General features: G+C 47.3%; 1 protein-coding gene and 1 long non-coding RNA gene across 3 annotated transcripts in view; one reads left to right on the top strand and one right to left on the bottom strand.

The window, feature by feature from the left end:
- Nucleotides 1–24,193, top strand: part of MARF1 (meiosis regulator and mRNA stability factor 1) — a 39,544-nt gene extending 15,351 nt beyond the window's left edge. For both annotated transcript variants that reach the window (XM_019987336.2, XM_019987335.2), the window contains exons 11-27: nucleotides 295–457; nucleotides 1,142–1,320; nucleotides 2,731–2,811; nucleotides 5,000–5,236; nucleotides 5,367–5,486; nucleotides 6,376–6,554; nucleotides 7,975–8,195; nucleotides 8,908–9,050; nucleotides 9,217–9,350; nucleotides 10,447–10,649; nucleotides 11,143–11,370; nucleotides 14,632–14,862; nucleotides 16,763–16,975; nucleotides 17,927–17,987; nucleotides 18,073–18,198; nucleotides 19,502–19,672; nucleotides 21,592–24,193. In XM_019987336.2, the coding sequence (XP_019842895.2) occupies nucleotides 295–457; nucleotides 1,142–1,320; nucleotides 2,731–2,811; nucleotides 5,000–5,236; nucleotides 5,367–5,486; nucleotides 6,376–6,554; nucleotides 7,975–8,195; nucleotides 8,908–9,050; nucleotides 9,217–9,350; nucleotides 10,447–10,649; nucleotides 11,143–11,370; nucleotides 14,632–14,862; nucleotides 16,763–16,975; nucleotides 17,927–17,987; nucleotides 18,073–18,198; nucleotides 19,502–19,672; nucleotides 21,592–21,836 (2,935 nt within the window). In that variant the 3' untranslated portion in view covers nucleotides 21,837–24,193. The remainder of the gene's footprint in view (nucleotides 1–294; nucleotides 458–1,141; nucleotides 1,321–2,730; nucleotides 2,812–4,999; nucleotides 5,237–5,366; nucleotides 5,487–6,375; nucleotides 6,555–7,974; nucleotides 8,196–8,907; nucleotides 9,051–9,216; nucleotides 9,351–10,446; nucleotides 10,650–11,142; nucleotides 11,371–14,631; nucleotides 14,863–16,762; nucleotides 16,976–17,926; nucleotides 17,988–18,072; nucleotides 18,199–19,501; nucleotides 19,673–21,591) is intronic.
- Nucleotides 2,784–15,284, bottom strand: LOC139179706 (uncharacterized). The gene is made up of 4 exons (XR_011564036.1): nucleotides 15,143–15,284; nucleotides 9,654–9,720; nucleotides 9,364–9,568; nucleotides 2,784–3,213 (listed from the first exon to the last, which is right to left on the bottom strand). It is a non-coding gene; the product is annotated as an uncharacterized lncRNA (long non-coding RNA).
- Nucleotides 24,194–25,027: the final 834 nt, after the last annotated feature.

Raw genomic sequence — 25,027 nt, 5'->3', positions numbered from 1 at the left:
AAATAATCCAACAAAAGAATGTTTGATGATAAGTAAAATTGTTGTTGTTGTGGTTAATCAGGGTGTCAACAGATAGTACTTCTGAGAAAGAGTCCAATCAGTGTAATGTTTTAAGAAAAAGCACGTTTGAGAACCAAACTGTATTTTGGAAAACAGTTTTTAACATAGTTTCAAGCAAAATCTAAATGACATAAACTGAATAAATAGAATAACACTTTTAAAACATTTCTAAACAGTTGTTAGGCCTCACTCCATATGTTTTAAGCAGGAATCTGTCTCAAACCTCTTAAACAGAGCATCCCCGCTTGCTTTCAACGCTGCACATTCAAGCGTTGGTGCCGATGGCCCAGACCCATTCGCTCATGGTGTTGACGTCCAGATCAGCAACCTGGACTACAGGTTGTCCCGGAAGGAGCTGCAGCAGCTCATGCAGGAAGCATTTTCTAGGCACGGCAAGGTAAGCTTTCACTGTCTCTGCTGCCTTTGTTCTTCCCCTTGCTGCATTTCAAGATGCGCGCGCTTGACGCACCACACATAACCACAGGCAGGCTGTAACCGTTGCTTCACGGGTTTGAACACCTTCTTTTTTCACTCGGGTCTCCTTGTGCTGGTGCTGTATGTTCAGTTTTTAGGACCCAGCCCCAGGGAGCGAGAAGCCTGTCAGAGACATACTTGTGGTCCCAGGCAGGGATTTAGTGGGTCTCTGGGAAATAAAACACTGATGGATTTTAGTTAGCTCCAGCTGCTAAAATACAGAAACAGGATTCTACAATGATGTTGGCTGTTTCTGTTTGTTCATCTTACAGTGTCTATTCAGTTTTTAGTTGCAGGTTGCTAAAAAATGCACCTTTTGCTGGTTCTTAAACTGGCTCTGCCTCAGTTTTGGCAGGATCTGGAGAAGACCCGGTGTGTCTTGGCGAGCTCTGTGTGCCAGAGCACAGGCCAGCCAGGCTGGTGTCACATCCCTGAAGGTCACCCATCCTAGCTTGCTTCCGTTGTGGTCGGCGGAAGTGCGGTGTTGAGACAGGTTCCCTCACGGCAGCACTGAAGTCCACAAGCGAATTCCTTAGGGATTGACCTTCAGTTTCAAGAGGACACGGTTCTGGCAGATCGGCATTCTGTTTTCTTTTTACTACTGCAGGTGAAGAGTGTTGAGCTCAGCCCCCACACAGATTATCAGCTCAAAGCTGTGGTTCAGATGGAGAACTTACAAGAAGCTATCGGTGCGGTGAATAGCCTCCACAGATACAAAATTGGCAGCAAGAAAATCCTGGTCTCACTTGCCACAGGAGCTGCTAATAAATCACTCTCTTTACTGAGGTAAAGAACAAGCCGTTTGTTTCAAAAATGTTATTTTTGGTCCAGAAACAGTTTTGGAAATAGTAAAAATAGATTTTATTCCATCCCCAACCCTCTTGTGATACTCACATATGCAGTAATGCTTTTCCTCCACTCTCTTGATAGAGTTAGAAATAAGGTAGAAGTTAGTAATAAGCTAACTAGAATAATTTACTCTCGTTCAAGTCATTAATCAGAGATGAATCTCAGCTTAATCTTGGCCGGCATTTAAGAGTAAAATAATATGCCACATATCCAGAACAGGTTCTAAAAATAGTGGACCTCTACAGCAAAAGTTTATAAGCCTAGAAAGTCTGGAATACTACCTTCCAATTTTAATAGAAGGTAGATTATCTATAAGGGGTAAATCTACAAAGTTCTATGCTCTCAACTTGCAGGTACATCTTCAATGTCAAATAGACACCCAGCCCCATACATCTACATTATAATTAGATTAATCTTAGGAGTCTGGTGATGGTTTCATTCATGATACGCTTTTGATGTAGAGCACTATTTAAGTTTTTGGTGTACAGCATAATGATTTGTGCACCAGTAACTAATATACCTTTGTCAACCAATTACACTTCAAAAAAACAAGCAAACTCACAGAAAAAAGTGATTAGCTTTGTAGTTGCTAGAGGTGGGGGGTGGGGAGTAATTGAATGAAGGTGATCAAAAGGTACAAACTTCCAGTTATAAGATAACCCAAGTACTAGGAATGTAATGTACAACATGATTAATACCGTTAACACTGCCGTCGTGCATGGAAGTTGTTGGGAGAGTATATCAAAAGAGTTCTCATCACAAGGGGGAGCATTCTTTTGCTTTTATTTTGTATCTGGATGAGATGATGGATGTTCACTTAACTGATTGTGGTAATCATTTCACGATGTAGACAAGTCAAAGCTTCACCATTATTTTAAGTTATTTTTTAATTTTGCCGAATAAAAATAATACTCAATGAAGAAAATTTGGAAATTTTAGGAACATAAAAGAGGCTGGGGACAGAAGAATCATCCATAATCCTATGGCTCAGAGCCAGTCACTCTTAAGTGTATTCAGTTGTATATCTTCAGCTGTGGGGAGTCCTCTCCCATCTCTCTGATAGAACTACACTGTGGCAGGAGACTGGCTCATCTGCCCTTTGCTTTCTGATACACAGGTGTGGAAATCTCTGCTTGAGTCTGATAAAAGTCCCAGTGTATGATTAAATATTCTTTTAATTGCTGTGTTCCTAAAGTCCATTCTTTTTTCTGGAAGCTCAAACTCTGAGAATAAATGAGTGTATTTATTTTGTGTATACATTGTGTTAATGAACTCTTGTTTTTAGAAACAATTTGCAACAGAGAGGAAGACATCTGTTCTCTAATGGGCTAACCGTTTTTCTTGCAGCGCAGAAACAATGTCCATTCTTCAGGATGCTCCTGCCTGTTGTCTGCCTCTTTTTAAATTTACAGATATCTATGAAAAAAAGTAAGTGAGGGTTGTTGCTTTCATTGATCCAGCCAGTGCTGATGGGCGACTTACACTGGTAGCAACTCTTAGGGGAGGAAGTAAGACCAAGACAGTTGAAAGTCCAGTTTTAAAAACACACATTTTAAAAACGTCTTTTATTTTTAGTAAATTTAGACCTCAGTCCCTAAAGCTGTACTTGTATGTTTTCCACTTGGCTGATTTGTTCTGTTATTCATTGAGTCAACGTTTTCAGGCACCTTCTAGACTGTAAGCTCTGGGACAGCAGGCACTGGATCAGACGTAATACTACTGAGTCTTCGGTACTCAGCGCTCAGCAGACACTCAGCAAATCCCAGTGGAACGAAGTGGAGGGTGCAGAGCTGGGAAGACAGCCCACTTTTTGGGGTGGGGGGTGTGTGTCTGGAAAGGAAAAAGACAGTCACCATTTATTGTATAGAGCAAAGAAAACTATCCTTACAAAGGAGAAAATGCCTTGAGGTTACAGAGGGTGCAAGCTTGGCCATGATTGATTGCATGGGTAGTGGGAGCCACTGAAGTGTCAGAGAAAGGACGGGCAGGGGAGCTGTGGGAAGGCTTCAGGCAGGGATGGTGTCTGAGCTGGAGTGAAGGGAACTGGGGGAGGGGGACACGGAACGTGGGGACCAGTCCCGGCTCTAAGCAGACACTGTCAGAACAGGGGAACCAGACCCCACAGAAGTGTCAGGTGCCCGTGAAATAGGGCTTAGTAACTAGTTTTATGTAGCAGGCAAGGCAAAAAGTAGAGGTCAGTTTGATTCTGAGTTTTTTGCCCCAGATGACTGAGGGAAAGGTTATGTGGTTAAGCTGGAATAGAAAAGAAAGAAAGCTTGTTTAGGAGGTATAGTAAGTTTTTAATCTTGGCTTTGGGCATCCGAGTTTTAGGGAGCAATTGGAATGTCTGGGAAGAGAGTTCAGGGGGTCTTCTACACATGTAGAGTCTCCTTCAAGAAAGAAGTCAGCTCTGAAGATACGGCAGTTGTTTGCCTAAAGATGATCTTGGAAGACCTGGGAACAGATGAGTTCAGAGGAATGGGAGGAGAGCCAGAGAGAGGGCAGACCTGGGTGGAATGCCACCAGGGCCTGGAAGCCAACGGGAACCCAGAGGCCAGAGTGCTCTCAGGGGAGTGGGGACAGCCTGAGAAAGTGGTGCAAGGTTTGGAGCGGAGGAGGAGGCAGCCTGTGGTGACTTGGAAGCTGACACCAAAGAGTCCTGTGGAGAAAATCCTGCAGGGAACAGCGTGGCAGACTGGATGGTGAAACAGCAGAGACAGCTCTCGAGAGACCAGCTGTTTCCATTTCAGAGGAGATGCAAGAGCTCCAGACTGAGAGAGCACAGAGGAGACTGGGCTTCTGTGGACGGGGCAGTGTGGCGGGTGGGGACCAGACTTAAGACTGGCGTTTGCAGGGAGGTCTGAGCATGTAGACAGGGCACTGGGAGGAGGCCATTAGAGCGGATGACACTGAACAAGCACTTGCTGTGTGCTGAGCTCTCTGCGCGTATACCGTGTGGCATCCCCATATCCACTTCATGATGCAGGGATTGTCACCCCGTTTTACAGACGGGCAAACTGAGGTGTAGGTTGGTTGTATAACTTGACTAAGGTCTTGCAGGTAGAATCAGGATTTGAACTCAGTCTGTCTGCCTTCAGATCCTGCGCCTCTGTGTTCCAGGTATGAAAGGCACAAGTCTAGAGTGGTGACTGGGGAGTCCAGTCTAGTGTAGATCAGGAGACTGAAGCATAGTGGACGTGAGGAGTAGCTGGAAAGGGGAATACCTCTGAGGGAGGGGAGCAGAGATGGTGAGAGGTAATAGGGATTTGGAACTGAAGTGGAGGCCAAGTTGACAGGGGTTACAGCAGATAGTTTTCCATCTCAGAAATTTCGGTGAGGCATTTACAGAGACTGTGGGGTCGGAGGGCATGTACCAAATAATACATATAATCACTGTAATGGGCAGCGGGCCCGGGATGATTGCAAGGAGTGCTGAGTGTTATTGGTTTGATGGTGAATGAATTTATAGTAGAATTACCCCAGTTTTACTTTTCGAAGAGACAGGGATCCATTCTTGGTTACAGAGCTTTATCTAAACAGGTCAGGCATTTCTCTACAACTGAAGAAAAATATTCTCTTTAAGTCAGCATCTCTCTCTGTTTTTCCTTGTTTCTAGGTTTGGACACAGGTTGAACGTGTCAGATCTGTATAAACTAACAGACACGGTTGCAATCCGTGAACAAGGAAATGGCAGGCTGGTGTGTCTCTTACCCAGCAGTCAGGCCCGCCAGAGCCCCTTGGGATCTTCCCAGTCTCACGACGGCTCCTCAACAAACTGCAGCCCAATCATATTTGAAGAGTTAGAATATCACGAGCCTGTCTGCAGGCAGCACTGTCCCAACAAGGATTTCAGGTATGTTACCCATTTCCTTTGAGAAACAATCATTCTGTAAAAGGTCGTGGCACATCTGTTAGAGTTACCTTGGGAACATCTTAGACCACTGAGAAATGTCAGCTCTCTGTTTCTGTTCTCTTTTCCGCAGTGAACATGAATTCGATCCAGACTCTTACAAGATTCCTTTTGTGATTCTCTCTCTGAAGACGTTTGCGCCCCAGGTCCATAGTCTTCTGCAGACACACGAGGGCACCGTGCCTTTATTAAGGTGACTGTCAAAGCCATTGCAATGCCTTCGTTCTCCCCTTTCTAGAAAGTCTGCCCTCTGCCTGGGCCTCTCCCAATCATGCACTGTACCAGGCTTCAGCCTGGTGTTTTTAGCTACCACTTGTAGTCAAAGAGTATCTAACATGGGATTCATTCACTTAATATTTCAACAAGAACATTTCATGTTTGTGCTGAATTTTAGAAACATCAGCATGCCTGGGGCAGATTCTCCTCCACAAAGAAGAGCTGGTTGAAAGTGCTGTGCACAAGTACTGTGAGAGTGCACAGTCCCAAATAGTTGTAGATTTCAACATTTAAGGGAGAAAAGTATCCTTCATTAGTCTGTTTAACCACATCATGGGCCACGTGGTAAGCTTAAGAGAGGGGCCAAAATGGTAGCAAGTTGCTGTAAAGTCACTGAACCAATATGTTTAGAGGAGCTTGAACTTGGAACCTGGTTACCTTACTTTTAACCCCGTCTGCCTGGTGGCTCAGAGGGTAAAGTGTCTGCCTGCAATGCAGGAGACCCGGGTTCGATCCCTGGGTTGGGAAGATCCCCTGGAGAAGGAAATGGCAACCCACTCCAGTATTCTTGCCTGGAGAATCCCATGGACAGAGGAGCCTGGTGGGCTACAGTCCACGGGGTTGCAAAGAGTCGGACACGACTGAGCGACTTCACTTTTGCTTTCGCTAGAAAACTTAATGGAATTTTTGGTACCAAAGAGAGACAGTGATCACTTCTCTAGGACTTCATTTGAACTTTCAAAGCCAGACCATGGGCATCTTAGCAGAAATTACTTATTAATGGATGTGTTAAGAGCAGCCGTCTGTTTGCCAGGTGCTCTGTTTTTTCATTATTTTAATTAACCTTTTCCCCTGCCCCACTTCAGTTTTCCAGATTGTTATGCTGCAGAGTTTGGCGAACTGGAAATAGTGCAGGAAAACCGAGGCGGGGGCGTCCCCTTGGAGCACCTCATCACCTGCGTGCCAGGTGTGAACATCGCCACCGCACAGAATGGCGTCAAAGTAGTTAAGTGGATTCACAACAAGCCCCCGCCTCCAAACACAGGTAAGTTTCAGGTATTTGGTCCTTTGAAGCCACGGTCTACTGCAGTACAGGCTGCTGGCCTTTCTCTCAAATAGCAGCAATGTTTGCCCCTCATAAAGCAGCATGGTTGTCTCCTTTGGTCTTTTAAAAACTCCAGAGTGCTGACGGTTTGGCAGAACTAGACTTTGGAAAGTACCAGCATAAATTATTTTTTAAAAAACTTTTTCTTAAACCCAGCTTCCACAGTTACAAATCTTCTCTAGTTATCTAACTTTGTAAAGCTTGTTTGGCTTGCCTTTTAAAAATCGTTTCAGATCTTTGAAGGAATTTTCTCTGAATATTTACTCCAGCAATTTATTCTAATCGATGCTTTTGACTTTGATCAATGCAAAAATAGATTTAACTCTTTAAGTGTCAGGGACCAGGACCTTTGATCTGGGAGATACATGAGATTCTGGGCTTCAGCGACCCCTGAGCTGCAGGTGTCTGATCCTGTTACCTGAGAACAGCACTGTTACCTTGGCCCCCAAAACTTCCTCCTCGTCAGCTCCCACCTTCCCCTGCCCCTTCCCTGTAGGAAGAAAGGTCAGGAAAACGAGGGAGCTTTTGTACTGGAGCCTCTCCCAGCCTTGCCCCTCAGGCGGACACCCTCCAGGTCCCCGTGTTGTGCTGTTTCCTTTCTCCGTTCTCCTGTGTCATTAGCCCACTAGTCCCTTAAAAGGGCTTCCATCTGATTATTTATACTTTCGTAAATAAAATAATCAGTGTCTTAATTATATGAACATTCAAGATAAATTCGAAAACCTGTTTCTTAGTTTTATCTCATGCTAGTTCTGCATCATTGCTTTCCATGGTTATCTGGGCAACATTTGCAAGCTCCTCTCTGGGTTAATTAGGCTCTTGTGGGCTACCTGCATAACTACCATTTATAACTTTGTTTCTACAGAAAAGTATGTTAGTGAGGACATCACAAATGGTTCTTTGACATACAACCATTTAAGCTTTAAACTTCCTCTATATCTACTCTTCCCTTTTTTTTTTTTTTAACTGAAACTAATTTATTTGGAATCCCGATTTTTTTCTCCGAAGCTAAATTTATTTTTAATTGAAGGAGAATTGCTTCACAGTGTTGTGTTGGCCTTCGCCATACTACCCTTCTCTCTTTTAAGTTCTCACTGCATTGAAGCATGCTTCACTTTGGCGACTTGACTTCCAGAAGCAGTGGGAAAGCATTCGCCAGTCTGTAAAGAAGTTGGGTTATCCTGTGGGTTGTATAGGACCTGAGTACAGCAGCGGGGAACTGACACGGCTGTTTGGTCTTGTGCATTTGTCATTATTGAGTTCACACAGGGAGCGCTAGGTTAGTTATTTCTCTTTCTGCTGCTGCAGTCATACTTTATGTCTTTTGCATGTTCCTGTTTTCTCTCCAAATATGTATTAGACCCTTGGCTTCTGCGTTCTAAAAGTCCTGTGGGTAACCCCCAGCTGATCCAGTTCAGTAGAGAAGTGATCGATCTATTGAAGAACCAACCATCCTGTGTCATACCAATTAGTAACTTCATCCCCTCTTACCACCATCATTTTGCAAAGCAGTGCCGGGTATCGGACTATGGCTATTCCAAGCTGATCGAATTGTTAGAAGCAGTGCCTCATGTGTTGCAGGTAAGGAGAGCTGAGAGTTCATTTGTTTAACAGTGGAAATGTCCCTCCGTGGCTTTGACTCTCTCTGCCAAAGAAACAGGGTAGCTGGTGACTTAATTCCTCAGAAGTCAGAGCAGAGCATCCCGTAAAAACTTCTTTGTACATGTGTGTGTCTTCTCAGTTGTTCAGAAAGCTGTGAGCTTCCAACTAAAAGGAACTCTTAAGTGCACTGAGGAGTACTTTCTTTCTCACCTCTGTAGACTGCCCTCCTTCCTCCCAGCACAGTCCTCTCTAACTCTTCGATAGGAACTGCTGTAACACGGGCTTCCTTTCTCATGAAGGAGTTCAAGACCAGTTACTGGACTGGAACCTGACAGTGCTTGCTAAGGAGTCTTTGCCTATTAACCTACAGTGTGATAATCGCTTCCCACTTGTAAACATGGCCTGCAGAATTTGAGCTGTCTTTTAGAGACAAAATCAGTTGCCCAGGCTGATAACATGTGACTTCAGGAAAGAGTATGCAAGGGAAAAAAAGGGATCCCAGGCACGTGAGCAGTTGTTCATTCTGACAGCCACACTTCGTTTATCTACCTGTGTTTCGAAGTGCAGATATCATACAGAAGGATTTGTACCCTGAGGGCGGTAACAGGAGAGAGAGCACGAGCTATCAAAAAGAGAGTCAGGCTCTGCCAAGGTCTTAGGAGTGTAAATAACCCAAGCGTCTGGTTTGCAGATTCTTGGAATGGGCTCCAAACGTCTGCTGACCCTTACCCACAGAGCCCAGGTGAAGCGCTTTACTCAGGATCTACTGAAACTTCTCAAATCCCAAGCCAGCAAACAAGTCATTGTGAAAGAATTCGCACAGGCTTACCATTGGTGAGTTGAGAAAAAAATAAAAACAAATATTTTAAGACACTTGTTCTTCTGAATTTAAGAATAATGATCTAAGTTTTCCATTCAGCATTCTTTGGGAAAAACTTAAAAAGTGATTTTGGCAAGTACTGCTTCTCATTCTTCACCCATCTCCATGATTAAAACCTAGGTGTTTCTCAAAGGACTGGGATGTCACTGAATATGGTGTTTGTGAGTTGATTGATATCATATCAGAGATCCCAGACACCACCATCTGCTTGTCCCAACAAGATAGCGAAGCAATGATTTGTATCCCCAGAAGAGGTACGTGCCTTACCGTTGCTGGAAGGAGGTTGTCTGGCCCAGTGGTTACTGTGGCAGGGAACCACACAGGGATGCGCTCACCCCCCGTTGTGGTTCCTGGAGATGCCATGGAAACTGCAGCGTGAACTCTGCACCACCAGCCGGTGGATCCTAGCTGCTTCAGAGTAGGGGAAGGCGCTTGTTGAGAAGAAAAGCAGGCTGTTTTTTCCGAATTCACTCTAAGGGAAAAGGGAAGCATAACCAGCACTTTTTAAAAATGTCTCCTTTAGCCTGTCTGTGGCTGCTTCTGCTGTAATTACCCACCTGAGTCAGCTGCCTGGCTGTTGCTTGTCTGATTTTTCACTCTTTTAAGATGTTTTCCTCTGCACACCTGAGAAGGAAAAAAGACACAAATGAATGTTTCATCTTTCACGTTTTGCTAGTTCCAGCTGAGGTCTGAAATGGGAACTAATAAAAATTAAATCTATGTACAGTCATGTTCTTCCACGCATGTTGATCTGTGGAACATTCTAAAACTGTGCTCTTGAAGGACACTGAAATCCATGAAGTCATAGTGTTTCAAAGCTAAAATGACTATGGTCAGTATTTCTAGAATCCTCATTTAAAATTTAACAGAAACATACATCTAAATGTTTCTCCCCTGTATTTTTGTTAAACTTTTGGTACCTGTTGCTGCTAGCAATTTTAACTGAAGAGCAGCTGAATAAACAAAGCACGTGAATATCCAGAAGTGCGATTTAATAAAATGATTTCTAGATTACAAAAGTACAGATATATGTATGTGTGTCACGTTCATATATATGGAGTGGGTATGGGGAAGCGGAGGGGCTAGAGAGATTATTTCTAGCTTGTGAAATGAAATCACATAGGTGTGTATGTGTGCGTGTGTGTATCATGGCTTCCTGCTGTTCTGCCCTAGATCAAATTTGAAAGCCATTTGGAAAGAGAGAAGAGAGTGTTTTAGGTTGTGTTTGGAAGGCAAAGATGGTATCTCTTATAGTCTAGTGCATAGGACTAACTACACTAATGATGAGAATATAAATGGGTCAAAGATAATTGTGGTTTATGGGTTTTTTGTTTTGTTTTGTTTTTTAAGAACGTACTCAGGATGAAATAGAAAGGACAAAACAGTTCTCCAAAGATGTTGTGGATTTGCTGCGGCATCAACCCCATTTCCGGATGCCCTTTAATAAATTTATCCCCTCTTACCATCACCACTTTGGCCGGCAGTGCAAACTTGCATACTATGGTTTTACCAAACTACTTGAACTTTTTGAAGCCATACCTGATATTTTACAAGTAAGTGAAGAATTCTATTTTTCAGAACAATATGGGGAGAATAAAGGAAAATCTAGGCCTTTTTGCCTTGGAAGTGGGAGTTATAAAATAGGATGAAAATTTGCACAACTGAGCATGCACACTTGTTTTGGCTGTGACGTGCAGCGTGTGGGATCTTGGTTCCCCAGCCAGGGATCACACTCACATTCCCTGCTTGGAAAGTGTGGTGTCTTAACCTCTGGACTACTGAGGAAGTCCCTGCTAGCAACCATTTTTGACCTGCACAGTGCTTAAAAATGTTTTGTGAGTGATAAAACGGACATTACCTGTCTGCCTGTTTTTAAGTGTACAGTTCAGCAGTGTTAGATATCCTCATGTGCAACTAATTTCCAGAACTTTCTAACCTTGCAAAACTGAAACTGGACAGAAGTGCTTCTTAGTTCTTGATTGTATATATTTTCTTGCCAGTTTATCCCATGAACATTCTCCCTTTCCTCCTCCTGTGTTTTCCAAGGTATTGGAATGTGGAGAAGAGAAGATCCTCACTTTGACAGAGGTTGAACGATTCAAAGCTCTAGCTGCCCAGTTCGTTAAACTCCTTCGGTCCCAAAAAGATAACTGCCTTATGATGACAGATCTGCTTAAGGAATATGCTAAGACTTTTGGTTACACATTTCGTCTCCAAGACTACGATGTCAGTTCAGTTTCAGCTTTAACACAGAAACTCTGCCATGTCGTAAAGGTAACAGGATTATTTTCTTTCACAGAGTGAGGTTTGTGGTGGTATAATCCTCATTGGGATAGTTGCATATGATTTAGTGTTTCAGTATTTACACCTTGCGCTGCTTACTACTGTTGTGCAACACGTTCTGTGTTGTTAATACCTTATTGGGTCATAAGAGATGACTTGGGTTTGGCGGGGGAGATTTTGGGGATTGCCTTCGTGGGTCTATTAGCAGCCTCCCCAAAGTAACATCTGTGAACCGACGCAGTCCCCTGTTTATCCCAGGGTGTTTATTCTCAGATGTCTCGGTCCTGCTGACCTGAAGTTGGATCCTTCTACACAGATCTTTGTCTACAGAGTTTTGGGGAGACTGAAATTACAGCTCTCTTCTCCTTTCCAGGTTCTTTTTTTTTTAAGATCCATCTCCCTGATAGGCTTTTTTTTTCTTTTTAATTTTTATTGGGAGTATAGTTTTGCTTTCCAATGTATGTTACTTGATGTTCTATAGCACTTCCTTCTGAACTTAAGGAGTAGATTTAGGAGCAGTCTGGGGCTCAGAGTTGCCTTGGGTGCTGGTGAGGCTGAATTGGAGAGGGTGGCTGCCTCTTCCTCCCCGGCCTGCACTGCGTCAACCCTCCAGCCCTGGGCAGAGCAGCCGGACGGTGTGCAGGCTGCCCCTGTTACAGAACCAAGAAAACTCACTGCAGGGAGGAAGAAATGGAAGGAAAACGTGGGGAGTGGTGGCCGCCCCAGTCACAGCTGTGGGAGGAGTCTGTTTCTGTGCTGGGTAGTTAGAGAAGGAAGACCCTTCATGGGAGGCAGGGAGGCAGCAGCTGAGAACAGAAAGGACCCTGGAGGGGGGCATGGCCAAGGCCAAGGAGGAGGGGCGGCTGGCAGCACCTCTCCCGAGAGAGGGTGGGTGCGGCAGGACTCCCGCGAGCTTGGGGCCAGCCTGAGTGCAGGCAGGTTGATGTGCCGCCGGCCGGAGCAGTGGCAGCGTCAGGGTGGCATGAGATGGAAGCCACGTGGAGCGGGCTGAGCAATGAGGAGGCACGAAATCAGCAGCAGGTAACTGGCAGCTTTTTTGCGTGTTTGCCTGTGATGGAGAAGAGCGCGAGACCACGGTATTGAGCAAGCCAATGAGAACTCAGGGGCCGGTCTTCTTTCCAGTCTGGGAGGCTTGGCGTGTTTGAGAGCTGCCACGGAGGAGCTGCCTGAGAAAGACTGACTTAGGGGAGAAGGGGTGAGGGGGTGAGGGTCCTGAGGAGGCCGGAATTGTGGGTGTTGGCATTCCGTGGAGGGAGGCATAGGTCTGAGGTTAGTATTTTGACAGAAGGGAAGAGGGGTGGGGCAGCTGCAGATGTGGGTGAGTTTGGTGTGTGTCACCAGGCCAAGGAGGGAGTTCCCTTCTGAGAGCTGTTATCTGTTAACGTGCAAGGTGAGTGCAGCCGCTGAGAGAGGGAGAGAAGGTTCAAGGTGGGCTCTTGCCAGAGGGGCTCAACGAAAAGGCCTAGGGACAAAGGATTGTAGAGTACTGACAAGAATGTTAATGAGGCAATGGCCCATCAGTGCCAGGATGGATAAAAGAGCAAAGTGAAGCAAGGTGAGGGCTCCTGAACCAGGACGAAATAGGAGTCTGTGCTGGCAGAGCTGAAGAAGCGTCAGAGTTCAGCATTCACATTGCCTTCCTGTCTCCCACCCCGGTGTCGGCTCCAGCCTCCCTGCCTTTGGATGCAGGATGCCTGTGTGTGTGGTGGGCGGGGTGGTTGAATGAGTGATTCTGGAAGTGGGCAGTGATAAGGTCTCCAGTGTGGCCTGGGTTGGGGTCTGGAGTGGAACAGAGTAGAAGAGTATGTCTTTGGAGATGAGAACATGGAGAAACTGAAAGCCCTGGTGTGAGACAGGCCCCCAAGTGTTCGTTTGCTCAGGATGATGGCAGTGGTGGTCTTCAGTGGATCGAAGACCCTAAGCCATGACCACCAACCATGATGAAGGAGGGCCAGCAGCTGGGGCGTTGGGCGGAGTAGTGAAGCAGCAGCTCCAGTGCCACCCTGGCTGCACTCGGCGGTCTCCTGGGGGCTTCTGAGGAATGCCGAGGCCTCTGTGATTCTTAGAGAATGAAGCCAGGTGTGTTTTGAGCCTTGGCATATTTGATAAGCTCACTAGGTGATTCCAGGGTGTACCCTAGGTCAGGAATCTTTAATAATGATCTGGGCAGATAATCTAAGAAGATGCCTCAGAGTCCCCTGGACTTGGGTCTGTTGATTGATTAAACCCCGGGTCTGCGGAGGCAATCTGCAGTTCTGAATCTGAATCCATAACCGCAGTAGTGGAGTCAGAGTCCACCCACCAGCCTCCTGTCCCATCTCTGGGTGGGCGTCGGCACCAGAGACGCACTGGTATTGGACTGGCTCGTCAAGTGCTGCCCCCATGCGCTGCCCCTGAGGGACCAGTGCCCCTGATCTTGACCATGGTGCTGGCTGGAAATCAGCTAAAGGGGAAAACAGCCAGCAGGGTGGGCAGTGGTTCACCTGCCCGTGCCTGAGCAGTGTGCGTCCTGGAGCTCTGCCTGTTTACGCTCCAGGCGCAACTCACGTCACAGACTCGCCCCTAACCAAGGCCTGCAGGTCTCAGTCACCAAATGCCTATTTCTTCACGTGCTGTTTGGTCCCCAAATGATAACCTATTTCTCTCTCACAAGGTTTCCCTCCCTCTGCAGTGAACCAGTTAAACCCTTTATCTCCTTGAGAATCTGAAAAAAAATTGTAAAGTAGACGTACAGTCAGACGTGACAGCACCAGCTGTGTTTTCATTCCTGATGGACTAGAGGAATGCTGCTTGCCTTTGGGCAGAGAAGGCCTTCTGTCACCTCCTGTGTCCGGTCCCTGGGACATACCCTTGGGGGCGAGTCGAGTGCAGAGCAGCTCTGTGGAGGGTCACTGCAGCCTCACCACCCCCTGCTCCCTGAGAACACCAACCCTTAGTCCATAAGCTGTGCCAATGAACATCAGCGGGCTGGGCTCTTCCTGGAGGAGTGGTGGTGTCCACGGGTGTTTCTGATCGTGGACCAGCAGGGCAGGAGAGGAAAGTTCTGCAGTTGCTCCACAGTGTTGGTCTGGGGTCCCTGAGAACTTGCAGCAAACCCATTCACTGTACTTCAGTTTTGCAGAAAAACGGATCTGCCTCTGATGGTCTCACTTGCCAGTGTGAAGCTAGATGAACAGGGTGTGACTCCGGCCATCTCTCGAGTCCTGAGAGGTGCATTCTTGTTTCCCCCAGGTTGCTGATATGGAATCTGGCAAACAGATTCAGCTGATCAACCGCAAGTCTCTGCGTGCTCTCACTGCCCAGCTGCTGGTGTTGTTGATGTCTTGGGAGGGAACCACCCACCTTTCTGTCGACGAGCTCAAGAGACACTATGAAAGCACACACAGCACTCCTCTCAACCCCTGTGAATATGGGTTCATGACCTTGACCGAACTTCTGAAGAGTCTGCCTTACTTAGTTGAGGTATGAATGGTAATGATTCTGGAACTACCGTAATGAAAGTCACTCTCTCGGGTATCTCTCGATCACAGAATGGTCCAGATTAGGCTGGTTGGTCGTTTTACAGATGAGCAGAGGCCTTGGCAGGGGCAGGCACCCTGCCCAAGCAAGTGACAAGCCGGGACGAGAGCCCCGGCCTCTGGCTCCTTGGACTGAGGTGCCTTTTTCTTCTGCTGGGCTGGATGCTGGTGCTGCCACCACTTTCTGAATTAGGTGGCTTATGTGATGGCTTCAAGTCACTTACCAGTCAGATGCAGGTCAGAAAGGAAGGTTGACTGGATGGTCACCAGGTGGTCACTTATTTCCTAGGAGAGATAAGTAAGATCCCAGTAAAAAGATCAAATTTACTCCAGATTTTTAAGAAGTTAAAACTTAGACCAATTAACACAGATTTTTTAGACTGAAGATCACTGAAATTTTACTACTGACAAAAGGCACCAGGGGGACTTCCCCGGCAGTCCAGTGGTTAGGGCTCTGAGCTTCCACTACAGGGGGTGTGGTCAGGAAAAGTATGATCCTTGCATGCCCCACCGTATGGCCAAAAAAAGCCCCCAAAACGCCAAAGGTGCCAGAACTAGATGGGTTAAGAACTGAGTTTCAGCTCACCTAAAGAATAAATAACTCCAACTTTTTAAAAACCTCTTCTAGGTCACCTGGAAAAAAAAAAAAGGAAGCACACCACTTCTGTTATGAACCCGAAGTAACTTTAATACCAGAAACCTAATGTAGTCCCCCCAAAGAAATTGATTCTAGCTAGGATATTAACTAAATCAGCAATGTAAGAAAATGAGTGTTACCGTATAGCCACGTGATTGATAATTAAATAATTTAAAAGCTGTCTCCTCGGGCAAACATTAATCAGCTCCCTTGACCGCTTTCTAGACCATACCTTGTCCTTGGTATTCTTCCTTGATGGGCCCGCTAGCCCAGTTGGGAGAGGACTTCCTCCCATTGTCGTTTGGTCATCCTCGCCTGCCTTCTGCAAGGTTTCTGTTAGGTCAGTTTAACAAGAACTCCGCCTGCTCTGGGTGTCCCTCTCCTCAGCCCCCATGGCTGTAAACCCACCTCTGGTGAGTTTCCCATCTGGAAAGGACACCTAGGTTTCCTGGGTGGCGCTCATGGTAAAGAATCAGCCTGCTCGTTCAGGAAGGGCAAGAGAGGTGGGTTCAATTCCTGGGTCAGGAAGATCCCTAGAGTAGGAAATGGCAACCCGCTCTTGCCTGCAGAATTCCGTGGACAGAGGAGCCTGGCGGGCCACAGTCCAAGGGGTCACAGAAGAGTTGGACACTGAGCACACCCATCAGAACAAGTATGAACTAGTACATGAACACTAGTTGTACAACATTTCAGGACAAAAGGCGTCCCGTGGCCAGCTAAGGCTAGGAAAGATCCCTTATCTCAGGGATCTCCAGGGAGGGCATGTTAAAGGCTTATGTAAAGAGATTTATTTACTTTCTTGAGGACAGAAGAGTTTTGTGCTTTTGTGTTGAAAGGACACTGACGTCGTCGCCCGCATCCCAGTGTCCCTGGGGAGATGAGGGTCGGTGGCCTCGGTCCCCACAGCTGCCACGCTGTTCACCTGCGGGCCAGCTCTCCTCTTCACTGCCTCCTTTCACTGAGTTTACCGGTTTCCTTGCTTTCTGACACACCATTTCTTCAGACGTCTACTGCCGGAGACCTGCAGACAGAATTAGAGTTGCTCAAGGCTGTAGTCCTCTCTTGGAGGACGTCCTTGAATCCCTGGCTTATGACCCATTTTCAGATTTCACTTGGCGTCTCTCTTCACTCTCAGAGACCCACTCTCCCAGGAGGCAGGACCTGTCACTCTGGAAGTTTCTAATACTGCTGTTTTCTCCTGGACCAGGTTTTTACTAATGACAAGACAGAGGAGTGTGTGAAGCTAACAAGTCTGTATTTGTTTGCCAAGAACGTTCGGTCTTTGCTTCATACTTACCACTACCAGCAGCTTTTCCTTCATGAATTTTCCATGGCCTATAGCAAGTATGTGGGAGAAACACTGCAGCCCAAGACATATGGCTTCAGTAGTGTGGAGGAGCTGTTGGGAGCCATCCCGCAGGTAGGCGTTTTCTGAGTTTCTTGAAGGGTAGCCTCTGTTGGACAGAATGAAAAGGCAGGCATTTTGAACCAGTCCTTTCAAAACATACATACTGTTGGCCAAAAAAGAAAAAGAATGATTTTAGCGTTTCTTCTTCATTCTGCAAACCTTTGCTACATTCATCGGAGGAGGACCAGGCATGGGGATCCCAGAGCAGAGTCCTCAGGATGTGCAGAAGCTGATTAACCACGTGATGAAGAGGGGCGGGGCAGGCACTGTGAGCAGGCGCAGGGCAGTCAGAAGTGGGGGGGTGGGGAATGGGTGCCTCACCACTCGGTTCCGGGGGCGGGGACTCCGTGGGGAGAGCAGAGGAGCCTAGGGGTGCTGTCCGTGGAGGAGTGGAGAGAACCAGGAGGGGAAGGAGCCTGGCATTTGAAGTGGGAAAGGACACGAGGCCGGGATAGCTGGAGAGCCGAGGTGAGGGGCTTGGTGACAGCAGCGTGTGAGGGGAGTGCTGGGAGCCCCGGGCCACTGCTGCTCCTTTCTTGGCAGAGGCAGCGGCAGCACGATTAGGTAGGGGTCTTTGTTTTAGGTTTAGTGAGCTTTAGCTTGAGAGGCATGGAGGGAGCCATTCATTCTTTTTAAGGTGAACATAGTGTCTGGAAAAGCTGGTGAGAGCTCCCACATGAGAACTAACTTCATTTATATACCAGAGCTGGTATTTGGGAGGTGATGTCTTTAAGAACCTTAAGGAGTGAAACCAAGTCTCATGATTTCTAAGACTACACAACTTTTTATAAAGGGCGTGTGTCTCCATCCTCTGTTGTTTTAAAACAAAGTGTCGAAAAATTTTCTGTGGCATTGATTTACTTTTAAATCCTAGTATGTTTAAGTATGTTACCAGACGTATAATTTTAGGGTTTATTTCTCCTCCTTTTCCACTTCATAACCAGTAATATGTCTTGTGTGCAGGTGGTCTGGATAAAAGGACATGGTCATAAGAGAATTGTAGTGTTAAAAAATGACATGAAAAGTAAGTACACCCCATCCCTGCCCCCCTTCACAGGCCCCAGGTCTGTCACCTCCTCCCCCTCTGACGGGTGTTTTCTGTCCTCCAGGTCGCGTGAATTCACTCGGTCCTTCCCCTGCCAGTCACGAGACCCAGCCCTCAGCTCCCGAGCGCATCCTGGAGGTGCCCGAGTCTCCCCCGGCCTCGGAGCTCAGACTCGGAGTGGGTGGCGACGGTGAGAGAGGGAAAACCAAGGCTGGTGACGTTGCCAGGACACGGCTTGGGGTGGAGTCAGAGTGGGTCAGGGGAAAGGACGACAGCAGGGTCATCTTCATTCTTTAAAGGGAGGTGTTGGTACATTTTCCAAAGGAGTCTGGCGTTTGGTTAATAACAGAGAAAAAACTGGTCTGCATTTGATGGTTGACCAGTTAAGGTTCTTGAAGGGTGTTGGTAGCCCCTGTTACAACAGTATGGCAGCCCTGTTCAGATGTTAAAGAAAAGCGATTCTGACACTTGTTAAAATACTTGAAGACAGTTGCAGTGGGATCAACTCTGCTGCCCTCTGAAAGGGAGATGGAGCTTAGCTCTGCAGGCAAGGAGCAGAGCCAGGGCGTCAGTGACTGAAAACTCTTCAAGAGAAGATGTCTGGCTCGGGGGATTCTGGCCGACCTGAGAGGGTTCTTAGACCTCAGAGGTTGGGGGTGGGGTGGGATGATGAGCTTGATGAGATATCGGGGGTGAGGGGATTCCTCTAAACTGACTTCCCATGGTTCTTGCCAAGAGTGGCCAGGGCAAGGGCACTGAAAGCTGTGGTCAAGGGCTGGCGGGGAAGGGGGCTGTGGAGCCCGACCCCTGACTGAAGGTGTGTCGGGGAGTCTTGATTGCAGGACTTCCCTGGGAAAGAGTTGACAGGAATGCACTGGTACAACTGAAGAGCGCCGGCAAGGCACCCCGACTTCATGTGGCCCTCTCCGTGTACAAGACGGGGAGCAGCTCACCTGACTTCTGCGCCCATTGCCATTTTATCTTAGGGCAAGTTGTTTTAAGTAGTTACAGGCGCTGCTGTGCTGTGTTGATTGGGTGATCGGCTCTGCAGCATTTTACAGGTCTACAAAGCACCTGGATGTAGCTCGTCCTCTCAGGCCGTCAGCACAGCCTTCAGCAGTCACCTCCATCCTAATGAACTGAAGTTCCAGAAGCAATAGCTTACCTGAGAGCACGCAGCGAGGCAGCGACAGAACTGGGACCCGAGCCCTCTAATCCTGACGTGCTCCCTTCAAGGACTTGCTATGGGTTTTTAAATTGTCCTTTGCTGTTCATAACACAAATTGGGCGATCCTGGCAGCAGCATTTTCACTTACTAGAGAGAGGACTCAGACCTTTCTGTTAGTGGGTTGTTTTTTTTTTTTTTTAAAAAAAACCTTGCGTTCTTGAGTACGTCCTGACCTCAGGGAGTCAGGGAGAAGGTGCGCCTCAGGCAATGCCGTGGCTGCCTGGTCCTGAGCAGATGTCCTCCCGCCCCCACCCGCCTCCCCCAGGGCCCCATCCTGCGGAGCAGGAGCTGCTGCGCCTGACCGACGACTCCCCGGTGGACCTCCTGTGCGCGCCCGTCCCCTCCTGCCTGCCGTCCCCGCAGCTGAGGCCGGATCCCGTCGTTCTCCAGGCTGCCGATCTCATCTGGTTTGAGGAGCACCCTCAGGAGCCTTCAGGTGGGAGACGCTGCGTCCCTGGAGGAGTGGGTTCTCGTGGCTTTAGTCAGACAGCAGACACTTCACGCCAAGACGTTAACTGTGTGATGGACGTAGGGAGCCACTCTACCTTTGCAGACACAAAAATACCTGTGAGGATTACTCAGACCCTTCTCCTGTCAGCTTTCCTGCAGGGCTGGGCTCACAGCCTGAGGTGCTGGCGAAGCAGCAGGCCAGGGCACGACAGCGGTCTTGAGGGCACTGCAACTGTGCTCAGGCGGGGAGCCCACGGAGCAGCACGTGGGGGCCGCCTCAGCTATGCTCCCCACTTTGTAAAGCACAGCAGCTCCAGGGGCAACCCCTACCTGTCACCAGACACGAGCTAAAGGTCTCAGAGGGTCCTGGGGCTCCAGGGGGCTGTGAATGGGGGAGGGAGGGGGCATCTGCATCTTGAACCCCAGCTTGTGCTGCAGGCAGGGCTGGCCTGGGCCCCAGGGTGCCAGGCCGGGAAGGGGCAGAGCCAGGACTGGAGCCCCAGCCTCTCGTCTTTGTGCCGTATCGCCACCCACCGAGAGGCCAGCCCGCCTGCCGTGTCGAGGAGGGCCTTTCCCCGTTGCCTCCTCTGTTGTGACGGGTCCTTCCCTGCTCTGCTGACACTGCTGTCCAGGAGATGACCCTGCTGCTGACCACAGGCCTCAGTCTTCTTACCAGCCTCTGGCCCCGTCACCCAGAGAAAGAACCTGAAAGAGGCTGTTTGTCTGGAAGATGAGTAGGGAGACGTGAGCCTCCCTGGCTGCTGGGTAGACCTGGGCTGTGGCGACAGCAGAGGTGGTATCCCTACAAGCCTAGACTTGATAGGAAATTGATGGTAGCTCTTCCGTGGGTGTAGCCTTGGTGTGTTTAGTGTACGAGTTCAGCCATCCTTGTGTGATGGGGAGAGAAATAATCTCGAGTGGCATTGACAGGTCCGTCCATTTTTCCCCCGAGAGTGTCAGCCTGAGAGCTGCGCTGAGGCTCTGCGTGCCTGCCGTCACTTTGGGCCTCTGTGACCCTTCGGTGTGAGAGCCCTTGCACACACAGTGGGAGCCTGAAGTACAGGACACATCTCTTCCAAGTGATGTGGCTCTGTCCACACAGCGGGCTAATCATTGGCATTTGTGGCTCAACCAGAGAAAGATAGTTTTTGGGCGCTGCAGGAAAAGTGGGCTGCTTCTCTTCCTGGAGTTTAAAAAATACACATCTGTGTATCTATTTGGCTGCGTAGGGTATTAGTCACGGCACTCAGGATCTTCGCTGCATCGTGCGGGATCCTTCCTTGCGGCCCCCGGACTCGAGCTGTGGTGCGTGGGCTCAGGCCATGGCACGTGAGATCCCAGTTCCCCGACCAGGGATCAGACCTGCATCCCTTGCAGTGCCAGGTGTATTCTCAACCACTGGACCCCCAGGGACTTCCCTCTTCCTGGATTTCTGAGGGTATTTCTGACTCCGTGTGGTTCTCCCCTTAGCTCTGCCTGCCCGTGTGCCTCCCTCCCCCACCTTAGATCCCTTAGGAGCAGGGGAATGAGCCAGGGCTCCCTGGTACCAGGGCCCTTCTGGTCTGAAAGTCCTTAGGTCACATGTGGCTTTCTGGGTCCTTCACTACCTGACAGAGAATGAACGGGCAGAGAAAGCAGAAAAAAGTGTTTTTAAACCACGGATGGCCCATGAATTTGTAACCCAAAATGACGGTCTCTGAAGTTTTATAATTCAAGGAAGAGCAGAGATGCAATTTTTAAACACCTGACTTATGTGATACCTGGTATTGGCCGCAGAGCTAACGTGTAAATTAGACCATGTGTGTGACGATCGGGGATTAATTTTTTGAGAAATGAGAGGAATTGAAAACCAACACTGCTGGCAGGTCCTAGAACTGAATATATTTTGCTTTCCTGTGTTTACAGAAATTATGATTTTAAACCAAGAAGAGAAAATTGAAATTCCAGTACCAATAAAGAACGAAAACCTGCCCCCTGATCCCAGCTCACCTGGTGTCTCGGCAGCTGTCCCGGCGCCTCCCAGCCCCTCCTCAGAAACCCCAGAGTCGCTGCTCAGCAAGGACCCCACGGAAAGCCCAGCCAAAAAGCAACCCAAAAATAGAGTAAAATTGGCAGCCAACTTTTCCTTTGCACCTATAACCAAGCTTTGAGTCTCGTTTGAACATAGAATTAGGATGGGAAAACACTGTCTGATTCTGCACACAAAAGCAGGTTGAAAAAAACACAACCTTTTTCTGTTTTCCCCCTAGAAGCCAGTTATTTCATCTTTAAACATGTTCCGTACGTTTTGTTTCTTTTACATTGAACGCAGCTTTAAGCTGAAGTTTTTCTTTCTTTTCTTTTTCTCCCCCACTTGTTTGTGGAAAAAAAAAAAAAAGTCCTGGCATTTGTTAAAGAATCCTTAATATATTTTAACAAATTTTTCTTAATTATTATGAAGTATAATGAATGGTGTTCTGTAAGAAGACAGCAGGGAGAACTCAGCTCGAAGGAAGTGGTCTTAACTTCCATCAGCCAACGCCAGTGGTAAATCTTACATGTAGCATAGCGTAGTCTCTAAGCCTGTGTTTACTGATGTGTTCAGACAGTATTAATCAAATGCACGAGATGGTGATGAAGCAAAAGTCTGTTCGGTGATCCTGCGCGGTCACTCACTGAAGAAGGGTGGGCAAGGCAGGAGGAGTGTATGTCCTGGTTGGATGTGAAGGCTCCTGGCTTCCATGTGACTTGTAAGCGTGCCTTGTTTTTTTTATTTAACTATGTCTGTAGTTGACAAATGTGGCTTCATCTCAAATTTTTTAAAATGTTTCCACTTTGGGGTTCCATTGAGCTTTCTAGAAAGTCAAAGATGTTTTAAGCTTCCCTTTTATGTTAAGTTCCAGTTTGACATGGATTAGGTTAAGGAAAAGAAGATGGTCTTGGTGTCATGAATTTAAAGTCAGCATTTGAATTCCAACACACATTATTGTGTGTCGAGAGGCAGCGTTGGGAAGAGAGTCTGATTTTCTAGAATATGCATCAAATGCATAAATTACAAATCAGAGGTGAGGAGGGAGGTGCTTTTGACAGGAACGGTATCGATGCTCTTTCCACTAGGAAGAGGCAGAAATTCTATCTATACATAGGAAGGCCAAGGTTGATCAACTTAACCTTGTATTCGTACTTTTAAAGCTGGTTTTGATGGCTGGGAAGCTTTGTATGCGTGTCTGTGTGTTTGCGTCTGTTAACTCAGTGTCTTTTAATAGCATCTGCTTTTACTGTTACTTCTCGCTGTTGGAAGCATGTTTGGGTTTGTTTGGTTTTTTTTGGTGTCTGATGTTGGCATTTATGGAAAGCCAGCCTTTGAGGGAGCACTGCCCTGTGGAGTGACCTTCGCCTTGAGGTGGCTGAGGCATCCGGTGACTGGCGGCCTCTTACGCCTCCTGGAGAAACCTGACATTTACAATGGGTTGTATTTGTTGGGCAAAAAGGCGGATTCATTCATAGAGCAGGAAAAAACCTGTTGGCATAAGGTCTTCCACTAGTTAGATGGTTTCTTTTGGGGAAATGATTCTATTTTGTAACTTCTAGAAAGCCAGAAAATGGGCTCTGATTTCATAGCCAGCATTTTGATAAAATGCCACAAAATAAGGGCTATTGAGAGATTTTTTACAAGTAAGATTTTTTGTTCCCCAAATCTTTTCAATGAAGCCAACGATTCCCAGTTCGCAGCACACAGCCCCAACCAAGATGGAGCGGCCCTGGGAAAGCCTGGTAGGCGTCGTGGCACTCAGTCTTCCCGAAGGCATGCCCTCTACAGACATAGTGTGACAGTCAGTAAAATGCAGAGGTGCACTTTTTTTTAGAAAGCTTTTAAACATTATGATAAAGATGGTGTTGAGAACATCAGTGGCCTTATTCTAAGATTTCGTAAGGCTGAATTTGCACATGTGGACTTTAGTTTTGCTTGAAGGTAGAGAAAGTGGACTTTAAAAAAATGCCCGAGGCACCATTACAAGTCACTTGGAAAAGCCTCAAAGAGCAGCTTCTTTGGGCACCAAAGAAGAGACTGGAGTTGTGTGCTGTCGTGTGGGTGAGGTCGAACCGTTCACTGAAGTCGCCAGGAGCCTGGGACGCGTGCGTGACTCTTAACAGTCACCGTTTGAAGATGTGCAAAGCTCATGGTGTCTGTAATGTGCTCCACAACGGCCAGTCCAGTTGCTATCTATTTTTTTATCTAGAGGTGTAATTGATGTGACAGAATGACGTATGAGAATTAAGACAATGAAATACTTTATTTCTGGGTGGAAAGAATATATCAGATTTATCTGTTTCAAAAAAAAAAAAAAGACAAGTTATCACCAAAACCCCCTTTCCCATCTTGCACTGTTTGTTTTGAATTGATTTTGGGGGAAGAGATGTTTTTCTCAACTGTCTACTTTGTTTGAACACTTCTTTTGTGGTTCAAGTGCTGTTTTGTGTGTTGGGACCAAACAGTTGTCAATAAACTTTAAAAGCAAGCATCACACTTGAGTTCCCCAAGTGAGTGTTCTGTTCGCTTGGGGGTGGGGGATTGTCCCCCAGTTCCATCAGCTTCTCATCCCTTCTGGGAATCTGTGGTGGGAAGCACATGGGTCTGGCGTCGTGGAACCCCTTTGAATGTGGCATCCGGCCCCAACAGGCGGCTGGACTATTGGCACTTTGTGGTCAGGACCCTCCGGGGTTTCCAGCCTTGCTCCAGCATATAATCATGTGAGGAAAACATAATAATCACGAAATACTCTCTGGTTATAAAACTTGGGAACTCTCTCCCTGGGAAAGAAATCCATTTTGCAGACTACCTTGGTTTTGGTCGCTGCCAGGCTTGCTTTTTGAATAAGTCTATTTAGAAAAGATTTCTTTCACCATTGTGAAGCCCTTTTCCTGAGACCACTGTTACTCCCCACCCACCCTCCACCATCCCCCTCAGGATTTTGAAAAGGACGCAGAAGAGATTTGAACTTGTAGGTAAATTGATTCTTGATGAAGGGCAATTTTTTAAAGTTCAACACTAATAGTCTCTTTAAAACCTTTGGTAGTCCTTTCAAAACACCTTTCACTGTAGCCAGTTTTTGCCGGAAAACCTGAGAGGCCGCTGTGCCCCTTTAGTAGGAACTAGGGAATTTGGAACGTCTCAATTGGTGGTTGAAACGGCATCACATTTGTCTTGGTTGTATTTCCCACCTGGAGACGGCAGCCTAGCAGACACGGCCAGTGAAAGCAGACCTGTCCACACAGGAGACGGCTGTGACCTTCTAGGACTGACTGCGATGTGCAGCTGACCTGTGTGTTGCCTTTTCCATGAGGAGCCTCATGCTCTGCG

The sequence above is a fragment of the Bos indicus genome, chromosome 25 (genome assembly GCF_029378745.1).
Source record: "Bos indicus isolate NIAB-ARS_2022 breed Sahiwal x Tharparkar chromosome 25, NIAB-ARS_B.indTharparkar_mat_pri_1.0, whole genome shotgun sequence".
Taxonomy (NCBI): domain Eukaryota; kingdom Metazoa; phylum Chordata; class Mammalia; order Artiodactyla; family Bovidae; genus Bos; species Bos indicus.
This window is presented reverse-complemented; position numbering and strand designations above follow the sequence as displayed.